At 43.2% G+C, this 11,124-nt stretch overlaps 1 protein-coding gene and 1 pseudogene across 4 annotated transcripts; one reads left to right on the forward strand and one right to left on the reverse strand.

The window, feature by feature from the left end:
- Positions 1-3,284: 3,284 nt before the first annotated feature.
- On the reverse strand, positions 3,285-5,428 carry LOC9629402 (annotated as a pseudogene).
- On the forward strand, positions 4,991-8,576 carry LOC9629896 (protein transport protein SEC16A homolog). 4 transcript variants are annotated; one of them, XM_024680303.1, is made up of 9 exons: positions 4,991-5,968; positions 6,023-6,367; positions 6,424-6,728; positions 6,778-6,905; positions 6,958-7,016; positions 7,065-7,291; positions 7,346-7,438; positions 7,495-7,775; positions 7,825-8,576. In XM_024680303.1, exons 6-9 carry the CDS (start codon positions 7,211-7,213, stop codon positions 8,501-8,503), a joined length of 1,134 nt encoding a protein of 377 aa, XP_024536071.1. In that variant the 5' UTR covers positions 4,991-5,968; positions 6,023-6,367; positions 6,424-6,728; positions 6,778-6,905; positions 6,958-7,016; positions 7,065-7,210; the 3' UTR covers positions 8,504-8,576. The 4 variants fall into 4 exon arrangements, with proteins under 4 accessions (XP_024536071.1, XP_024536072.1, XP_024536070.1 ...); XM_024680304.1 differs by having other exon boundaries at positions 6,424-6,549; positions 6,598-6,905; XM_024680302.1 differs by having other exon boundaries at positions 6,023-6,145; positions 6,196-6,367; positions 6,424-6,905.
- Positions 8,577-11,124: the final 2,548 nt, after the last annotated feature.

Raw genomic sequence — 11,124 nt, forward strand, 5'->3', positions numbered from 1 at the left:
AATTGTTTGAAGCAATGCCACACAGAGATCTTGTTTCATGGAACTTGGATAATCGCTGTTTATGCCCAGAGAGGTCGTTTCAAAGACGCTATATGAGCGTTTTCTTTGTGTTGCTGCTGGGATTCCTATTCATGGAACACAATTCTCGTGGTATGCGCTTTAGATGCAAATATTTGTGAGGCAAAGAAGACGTTTGATAGAATACCAACTTGGAATTTGGTCTCCTGGAACACGACGCTAGCAGCATATGCCCAGACCAGCCATGCGTATTCTGCGATCCAGCTCTTTTGGGCGATGTTTCTTCACGGCTTTGATCCCGACAAGGCAGCGTTTGCCATCGTTTTGACGGCATGTAGCCATCTGGGGCTTGTCAAGGAAGCAGTAAGCTACTTCACGGCAATGAGCTTTGACAATGGATTGGATCCTTCGCAAGACCACTACACCTGCATTGTTGATGCTCTAGGACGGCAATTGGAAGAGGCCGAGGATGTCCTGGAGAATGCCTTTGCCAGCTGATGGAGTTGCATGGGCAACGTTTCTTACCGCGTGTAAAAACCACGGGGAGATGAATCGAGGGATGCATGCTGCGGAATTTACGTGCCAGTCCAGCGTTGTGAGTGATGCATTGCCTTATGTGATGCTGGAGAACATCTTCAGAGCAGTTCAGACTTGATGTGTTGACCCAAACATCGATCGTTGATATCCAGCCATTTCGTGAGCCGCCCCATCCCCCATGGATGGAGAGCGGGACGCACAGAGGATTGAGCATAGGAGAGTCTTCATGAGGAGCATAGTCCTCCGCCTCTCACGTATCGTGGTGTCCCATGCATCTGGAATGTTAAGTGCAATGGATTTGCTATAGTCAGATCCAATGGCTGTTGTGAATTTCAGCAGCAGCACTGCGCTGCTCCTGCTCCACATCAGTGCCATGCTAGGCGTGGCAATCCAGATTCTCAAGACCATGCTGGTGAGAGTGAGCCGTGGAAGTCTCTCATGAGCTCTTGTTGAAAGTGGGAAGTAGTGGTGTGGAAAGCTTGCGTTTGAGGCGCGGGTGGAGATGGGCTCATTGCAGTAAGGTGATAGCTCGTTCCCATTGCCTTCCTTTTGTATCCTATCTCCCTCGTTGCCTCCCGACATGTTCTCCTCTCTGTGTTCCATATGTTATCCTCTCCACTTGTGAAGCATTGCACAGCATGTTGCTGGAGCTGGGCCTCAGCCAATTCGTTGATGGCTAGCATTTACGAAGGCTTCATTGGATGTTGATACAGAGAATTAAGTTTAAAGACAATTGGCCCACTTTTATGATGGGCTTAATCTATGTTGACTGGATTGTTCTTTGCAAAGCATGTATGCAAGGCGATTTTACAAGGAAACTTATCAAATCTTCCGCAAAGTCAATGCCATAATCTGTCAAGAACAAAATCCTTGGAGAGCTTTAGGAATTAATATATGCATAATGAAGGATAGTTAACTAATTTGATGATGAGAAATTTGACATATGTTATCAAACATATTATCTAGCATAGCAATCAGGGATGCTCAACATCCCAAACAATTCTTCCAATTGGAAATAAGAAATATCACAAGTGCCATTTCCTACTCATCCATTCCCTTTGAAAACTTTCTTTCTATTCTGCAGGGTGGAGTTTTATATATAATGTTGTTGTATAGGGCAATATCGCTTCTTCAATGGCAACTAGCACTTGTTCAATGTTTCGTGACCAATCTATTCCCTTCTCTTCCAATATCATGGAATATAAGTATATGAAATTTTTCAAAACTAACATATTGGAGTACAATCTTAATCATTCTTAAACTCTTAGGAATACTAGACTCAACTAGAGATATACTTCAGTTCCCTTTAATCTTCCAGTCTAGCATCATTCCAAATCCAGGATTGGTATTCAGATAGAATATTGCTAGCCTTTTGAGACAAGTATAATAGTTGTTTTGAATCATTAGGATCATCCTTTAGTGATTTTAATCTACATCGAGTTATAATTTAAATAGATTGCTACTTTGTCCTCGCTAGATGGAGAAAAAGTGTTATATAAGCTCATATTTTTTATGCATCAAGTATTCTTTACAAATCAAATATTTATTTTAATAGCTTATTTTCTGCAGGCTATTTGCAAAAGAACCCATAAGGTGTATGACCTGTTTAGTATTTGCACACATATCAATTTTGTTAAATTTATATTCTTTATTTACCTATCTTTTATGGCTTTAGTTAAGTTATAGTCATTTACACCTTTGAGTATTTCTTCAATTTAGGCACTATATTTTTGGTTTGCTTAAGCAAACCAACATAGGATATACTTGGGTATTCTTGAATGTTCTATAATTTAATTGTTGATATTTATGTAGAATAAGTTTGTGTTTATAAATTAAAAGCATTTTAATAATGGTCATCACGTTGATTACATATAGTTGACTGAGGGTTTCGGCAAAAAGATGTTTCTAATTTATTTTCAAAGCTTTTAAATATGAGAACTACTAGTTCAATGTTTGGATATATAAGTTGTACGGATCCTCATTTTTATCATTTCTCAAGTGGCCACTAGTCCTTTATTAACCTCTGTTGTTCTCCACCAAAGCTTAACATTATCTCCAAGTATAATTTAGCATATAAGACCTTCTCTGAGCTCAATAATAGTAATGCTTAAAAGTTATTATAAAACCAATCCTCCACCACCTTATAATCATTCATGTTTGCAAATGTGATTTTGTGGCAAGGATGCAAGAGCAACAAGAAGTCCTCCAGACAAGCTAACTTCTCAAGTTTAACCAGCTACCACCTCCATGCAAGGGTACTTTCCACGAGCTCAAAGGGTAGAGGGCTATCTCTTGATATTTTTTTGTTGTTCTCTAGGCTCCAATCTGTTAGGAGTGATGCAAAGAGACTGTTATTGATCAGGCCAGGGATTTCCAACCCAAAGCTATGTTTCTCATACCTGAAAAGTATATCCATGAAATATCTATAATAATAAGAACAAAGGCACCAGACCCCCACAGCCATCCGATCCCAGGCCCGGGGCAGCCTTGGAAGCCATGGTTCTCGGCAAGGGGAGGCCACCCCAGGTTTGGGCCAGGACCAGTGGCCATGGTTAGTGGGAATATTGGCTCAATGTTGTGGTGGCCAATGAGTGGGATGTACATGTGGCCGGGAAGAGAAGAGGGCATGGTGACAGGTGTTATGCCATGCACTTATAGGGCTTCATTGCTTGTGGTGCATGAGCAGCACCATAGCATTTGCTAGGCAAATACTCATATTTTCTATAATATGCCGAGATGACTGTTGACTTTATTGATGATGTCTTGATCCACTTAAAAGGGTATATCATGTTTTAGTTTCTCTTCTAAATAAAAGACAAGTGCCTGAGGTTGTACATATCGAAGTACAAACCAAAGAAGCAGATCAATGGATCTCTCTGCGACGCGTCAATCAACAGTCAAACGAGGCAAGCAGTGCATACTTGATCCTCTTCCAGTTGATCCACTTTCCTGTAACCAATGGTGCTACCGTTGCTCCTCAGGTACCAGCCCAGCTCGCTGTCCCATGCCTTGACGTGATATTCCATGACCCTTTATCCCTCGCTCTCGGATCTCCAGTGCGTTGAACTTTGAGACCTTGCCAAGATCAAGCTCGATCCAGCCGGTCGACTCCCCTTGCATTGGAGCCCAGAAAGTTTCCATACGCTCGTCAAGGATTTGCTTCGGCCCGAATGAAGAGCTGTGAACACTGCTTGCTGTCACGGACAAGGGATTCGCTGCTAAGTTGACGCTGAAGATGGAATCTATGGCGGAGCTAAACCGCTCCAGCGTCTGGAAGTCGGATTCGTCGATCAGTCCCGACGAGTTTGGAGGGACGTTGAGCAGAAGCAAGCAGTTCCTGGTGGATGATTTGTAGAAAACGTCGAGCAGCTGCTCCAGGGATTTTGGAGCCTCGTTCCTGTGCCAAAACCAACCGGGCCTGATGGACATATCGCACTCCAGAGGGAGCCAGTCGGTTCCAGCACTCTCTCAAGACATCAAGTACCTGTTGATGTTGCGAATTGGATCGAGTTTCACGAGAACGAAAGTTTCATGGAAGGATGGATTTTACGTACTGGCCATCGCTCCTGCCGATCGTAATGGAAGATCTGTTCGCCATCGCCCAGCATGGTTGTCCGGCCTCGCCATACTCGTTCCCAACCCATCAGATGTCGGGGACAGCGTCGGAAAAGATGTTGGCACCGGGGATGAATCATGTCAAACCAGAGCTCAAAATCGTAGCTCATGTTCACTGCACTGGGTGATTTCGCACCATCCAGCCACACCTCGGAGATCGGCCCATATCTGCACGCCAAAACAAAATGCCTCGTCAAGGCATCTGCTGCTAGAGATGAAAACTACAAAAGCCCACAAGCTCGCGAGCTCCTAATGCTAAAACCGTTTGATGGGCTGGAGCAAATGCAAACATATCACACAGTGATCATGCCACCAAGAAAAATGCATGAAGAAGAAGCAAAGAATGTCTCACTCACCCAGTAAGAAGCTCTGGGAGCTGAGGCAAGTAGAACTCGTTGTAGAGAAGAGTGTCGCCATAGCAGCTCTCGTGCAAATCCCATGGCGAGAGGTAAAAGCCCACGTACGCTCCCTGGCGGCGGCCACGAACTCGGCCACCACATCCCCCTTCCCTCCTCGCCAAGAGCTGCTAGCCACGGAGAGATTTGTAGGCCGAGGGCCACAGGCAGAACCCGTCGTGGTGCTTGACCGTGAGGATCACGAGCTGCGCGCCCGCGGATTGGGCCGCGTCCATCCACTGCGACGCATTCAATCGCTCCGGGTTGAAGATGGAGGGCGATTCGTGGCCGGATCCACGCTCCGAGTCCGTGAATGTGTTGACGCCGAAGTGGAAGAACATCGAGAGGCGGCGCGAGTGGAACTGGAGCTGGCGCCATGAGGGAATTGGGCGGAGAGGGAGCGATGGGGGCGAATTTAGGGCGACAGCTCCCTAGAACACTAGTATCTCGAGGAGCAAGAAAGAGAGATGGAAATTCATTGCTATAGAGAATGGAGGAGAGAGCCAATCTTATAAGCCCAGTGGAGTAGAGGAATTCTCACCAGAGAGTAAAATCTTTGCTTCTTCCAGGGTGTCCTTGTTCTTGCAAGGCAAGATGGATTATCTTCTTCTTCTTAGCCGTGATCTCCAAGCTAGATTGGAATGTTCTTTCTCCGTCCAGGATTCTCAAGAGCTGTGGAGGTCGCGCCCGGATTCTCGCAAGGAATACCTCGCGAATCGCGAATGCATGTGAGATCCAGCAAAGTTTATGGCATTGCTCTTCCCCATTTCCACAGACACCTCAGAGGATTGCTTGCTCTCCTGGGGAGCACTGCTCAAGAACTGCCGGGATCTGTCACAGGGGAGGCAAATCCACGCCCGCATTGCGCAGAGCGAGCACCGCCGCAACAAATACCTCGCGAATCTGCTCGTCCAGATGTATGGCAAATGCGGCAGCGTCGATGACGCCCGTGCAATCTTCGAATCCATAGAGAATCTTAAGCTCTTCTCCTCCAAAATCATGATCCAGGCCTACGCACAGGCGAAATATCTAAATCGAGCGGGCAGAACGTTCGATGGGATGCTCCGGCGAGATGCCTCGACGTGGAACTCGATCGTCACGGCATATGCCGACAACGGGCATCTTGATAAAGCGGGAGAGATTTTCGAATTGGCTCCAGAGAAGAACGAGGTCTCTTGAAATGTGATGATCACGCTTTGCATCCGCACTGGAAAGATAGCTTCTGCCAAGGATTTGTTTGATCGGATGCCCGTGAAGACGATCGTTGCGCAGACTGCCTTCGTCACAGCATTTGCCAGGGAAGGGCATTTGGAAGTAGCCGAGGCTTTGTTTGAGAACATAAAGAGTCATGGGCTTTTGGCTCTCGCTGTCTACAGACAACTCCAACCGAACAGCAAATGCAGGTTGGGCAGTCTTTTTCTCTTGAGTTGATACAAACAAAGACTTTCTGGCGACAGGCAACTGCATTTGAGGTGAAAAGGCTACTGATTCCCGGAAAGCAGAAAGAGGCTTTACGGGCTGCCCAAGACGGGCAACTTTGGGGATGTGCTCTTCTTATGGCCCGGCAGCTGGGAGAGAAGGTACCTAGTCTTGTAGAGACCGTTAGTGATGGTCTTGTGGTTTTTAATAGTTCTACACACTATAGTGGAGATGGCTCAACGTCAGTTTCAACCCTCCGGACTCTAACTCTTCTTTATGCTGGTCAACATGCTGGAGTGTTCGTAGGGAACACTAATTCGTCGAACGTAACAGCGCTTCAACCTCAACCGGTTCCAGCGTCCGCTGTAGATGGTGCAACACAGGTGAAATACTTTTATCAAGCTGCTCTCTTGCTTAAGGAGTGCATGTTGACTTGCAGGACGCAGTAGAAGGAATGCTCGAAGAATGGCAGGAAAACCTGGCTATAATGGCAGTTAACCGAACTAATGGGGACGAGAGAGTGGTTATGCATCTTGGTGATTGTCGCTGGAGACATCGAGATGAGGTATATACACGGTCACACGTTGATGTTTCTCATAGTTTTAACTTGCAGATATGTGGAGCCCATATTTGCTATCGTGTTCCAAATGCTAGTTTTGAGCCTTTCTCTACTTCTGCCAGACTTTGTCTTATAGCTGCCGACCATTGTTTCCACGCACGTACGCTAGTCCAGAAGCTATCCAGGTAAGCCGTGTTTGTCCTCAATAACAATTGTTAACCTTTTCTTCATCAGCGAATGGAAGTGTACGAATTTGCAAGAATGACCGGCAATTCCCAGTTTATTTTACTTCCTTTTCAGCCATACAAGCTTATTTATGCGTCGATGCTTGCTGAAGCTGGAAAGATAAACGAAGCTTTAAGGTTGGTAGTGTGTATCCTTAAGGTTTCTCTTTGAAAACAGTGGGCCATGCAGCTGATGTGTGCAAAGAAGCGGCTGTAGCCTTGGAAGAGCGTCTTCGTATCCACTCTCAGGTTTGTAATCGGACACTCGGCTTTTATACTCACTTTCCTGTTATCCAGGGAGGCTCGACGTCAATTGTGCAACGGTTTTTTGGCAATATTGGTCTACACAAGATGATAAGCCCTTCTTCCCCGAAAGCTTCTGATATGCTGATATTAATAACTGTCCTGCAACAGCTAGTGTATCACTTGCCTCGTCGGCATCAATGGAACCCATAAGTGATAATACGAGAAGATCCAACATGCCAGCAAGAAGCATTTCTGAGCCTGACTTTAGGCCTGCACAGGTAACTCGACTTGCTCTTGTGTACCTTCGATTAAGACTTGTATTCTTTCATCAGATCGTTAGTCCAGCGAAAGGAACGCCAAACAGAGGCGTCTTTACTTCTTTCGTGCAAAGAGTGATGGGCTTCATAAAAACACCTTCGAAGGAGGTTTGTAAAAGCTTTGGAAAGAGCGCTAGCTGATTGATGGTTGGTACGTGATGCAGGCAAAGCTTGGCGACAGCAACAAGTTTAGATACGACGAGACACTGAAGCGCTGGGTTGAAGAAGGAGCCGAGGCACAAGCGCCAGAGCTTCCGTTGGCTCCTCCTCCCACGGCAAACAAGCTCGTCTCGCGCGTGGAGGAGAACGGCGCTCCTATTTCCATGTCTCCGGAGAGGCGACGGCCAACTCCGGAAAGGCCGCAACCGGTTGTGAGTGGAATCCCACCAATGCCTCCGAGCAGTAACCAGTACGCAGCTCGCGCACGTCAAAACATTAGATCAAGGTATCGTTTTGGTCATTCCCAGCACTCCAATCTCACGAGGTTTTTGCAGATATGTCGATACATTCAGCAAAGGTAGCATAACACCATCCAAGACATCATCGGACTCTCCTCCACTGTTTGGCGTGGTGCCAAAGGCAAGCGCAAAGCCTTTGGCTGCAGCGAGATTTTTCGTGCCTGCGGCCGCTGCTGCCGCTGCTCCAGATATCAACAGCAACCATTCGGTGGATCCTTCCTCGGCACCGGCCTTTGTCCCCGACACGGCATTCTCAAACGGGAATGGACCGTTTGCAGCAGCAGCATTCGCTCAGCCGGTTGTACAGGATATGAGAAACGATCCGGGGCCAACGCCTGATCATCTCTCGAGCGGCTCTTCGCCAGCAATGTTCTATTTGAATCACTATCCAGCAGCACCGTTGACCATCTCGTTGCCGCCACCTCCCAGCTCTGGAAGTCACTCTGCCAGTGATGGTCGAGCAGCAGCAGCAAAACCAACACCAGGAAAGTTTGATTCATTGGCACTACCATCAACAGTCCGGCACAGTGGGATTCGAAGCTGCCAGTTCGTCCGGAGTGTTTGGAGACTACTTGCAAGAGGTGGAATTGTAAATCACACTCCACAAGTAAGTAGTAGTGGGTGGATTCTGGTAGAACAGTGTAGCGAGGTAGTAGTCGTGGAAGGAGGGATTTTTTTGGCTGGGGTGATTCTTTGGAGCCACGAGCGAAGCTAGGAAGCAAGATAAATAAAATGGATCAAACAATATAATTCAGGAATTAAATTCTATAAAACAATAAAATTTAAAATGAAAACTGTAAAATATAACATAGAATATAAATAGAATAAAATAGAGTAATAAACTACGACATATGCAACATATAGTCTTCAATAATAAATTTCAAGCCACGATTCTCATTATATAATCTTGTAAACACAATTTCAATAAATACTAAAAAAATTCTAGTTATCTCATTTTTTATAAAAACTTTTTATGGAGTCTCTTCTTGAACTATATGACAGCACTACTCTTGCATTTCAATTCTTTCACCCTCTTAGCCTTATGGTTTTTTCTTAGGTTTTATTATTTGGGTTCTCTTGGGTTCACCACTACTGGTTCATGGATCACATCTTAGGAGGCATTTTTCCTTCCTCTTTAGCACATCCTAAGCACATATGTCTCCCACCCTGTTTTGGCTTGTTTATGGCCATGGTAAGTTTTTCTTTCCTCAAAACATATGGTTTCCATTATTATAAAGAATATACATTTGTATTTTAGTATTGCTTGGCATGAGACTATATGATAGTGTAGTGTATTTATAAGAGAGTCATCCCATACTTGTGTATAGGCATGAGAGCGCATGCCTAGAAATCTCAAAACAAAAGAACAAAGATTTACAAGAGAGAGTCATCCAAAACTGGTCTATAGGTGTACAAGTGCATGCCAAGAAATCTCAAGCTTCTTTGGAGAAACTCAAATTTGAGTTTGGCTAGGCATGAGCCCACATGCTAGCTTAAAAAAACAAGAGACCATGAGAGAGAGAGTGTTAGAAATCCTTACATTTTTTAAGAATGAGTGTGAGACCATGCTTGTTCAAAGTAACTCTTGTTTCTCTAGTCATTTTACAAACTTGCATTTACCAATCTGTTTCTCTCTTAATTTGACTTTGGTTTATTGTGAGCTCATATTCTTTCATCAATACATTAAATTGGGTCTTTAGCATGCAAGTGCATACTAGAAATTCTTTGACTTTGTGTGTGCTTATTTTATGCATTTTTAATTATTTTTGCTACATATTTTCATGTTTTGTTTTCTCATATTCACAAAAGGAGCGTTGTTTTTTAATTTCCTATTTGCTTGTCTTTTTTGTACTTTTTTCCTTCTATTTATGTTTTGATATTTGTAATTTTCTTTGTTTTTCTCAAGTTGTGAAAAGGAGATGTAATAGAGATTGTTTGGGATAATGAAGGATCAATTGCAAAGAGAAGAATAGAATCTTTAGATGCTACTTGCATTTGTCACTGTGCTTCTTTAAGAGTTAGATGTGTTTTTCTTTGCATTATTAAGGTGTTTAACTCGAATTACTCCCCCTTTATAGGTGAGTTGGATGCTAATGGGTTTTTTATATAGAAGTAGAATCAATTGATGTCTCCAATAGAGATATTTCCTACCAAAATCTCTTAGGGAAATACAATTGGAACACAAAGGAATAATGATGAAAATATTATTTCACAGAAGATAGAGAGCAAAAATATTTCTGAAGGTAAGAATATCCCTAACTCTGGTTGTTCTTCTATAGATATAAAGCTATATGGTATATATGTAATATATGGTATAAATGTTTTGTGAAGATAGTGGATGCTATACATGTAGTTGTGCCTGAGGGACTAGTTATTATTGTAGACCCTCAAGATGCTCTACACAACATAACTTTAGGGTGGGATTATATTGGAATCTCAATCTCTTCTTTTGGTGATGTTTCAAGTAAGTTAGAAATAGGTAGTGTAGTTCAATGGAAACTATCCCAAACTCTTTTGATAATAGTATACCATCTACCATACTAATAAACACTTGCATTTCTTCTTCACATTATTGAAAATGAAAATATACATTTATCAAATGAGCTATTAAGAAGCAACCAAGCAAAAAAAAATCAAATACTAAGGATTTAACAAGTGGAGGTCCCTTGGGGACGATGGGGAATAAAAATAACAGTTAATTGAAGCATGGACAGCGATCGAAGATAAAAAATATAAGAATCAAAAATCTAAAAACCTATATTAATAACAATCTTGAGGACAACAATATTTAAAATACAACCATTACTCAGCTTAGACTTTTTGAACATCACTATCAATTGGAGAATGCGGACGCTCATAGTGAGCATGTGTACGACTTTATACAACCCAATTAAAGGTAGGCTACAATTACTTTACAACAATTTAACACAACAAAGACTCGTAAAAAGAATAGCCATAGTATGCATTTGTGTTCGATCCCAAAGTTGGCAAGCAACAACCTTGTTGAAGATTGATCAACTTTATCGAGCCGAGGACAACATAGCAACACAAATACCAATACATAAGATCATGTTAGTCTACAGAACATGATTCTAGAACTACATAACATTTCCTCAAGAAGAACACAACAAACGAAAGACAATAAAAAAAAAAACCAAGAAAACAAATTCAAGAAAATGATAACTCAAGAAAACTCTAGCACAACATCAAATATACAAATACAACTCTGATCCACTCAAGAAACAAGAGCAAGATCAAAGACAATAAATATGAGAAAAGAAGAAACAACTCTAGCAAAAATTAGAAGTAGACAAGCAATAGAAGACTAAGCTAAAT

Source organism: Selaginella moellendorffii, unplaced genomic scaffold (genome assembly GCF_000143415.4).
Source record: "Selaginella moellendorffii unplaced genomic scaffold, v1.0 SELMOscaffold_27, whole genome shotgun sequence".
Lineage (NCBI taxonomy): Eukaryota > Viridiplantae > Streptophyta > Lycopodiopsida > Selaginellales > Selaginellaceae > Selaginella > Selaginella moellendorffii.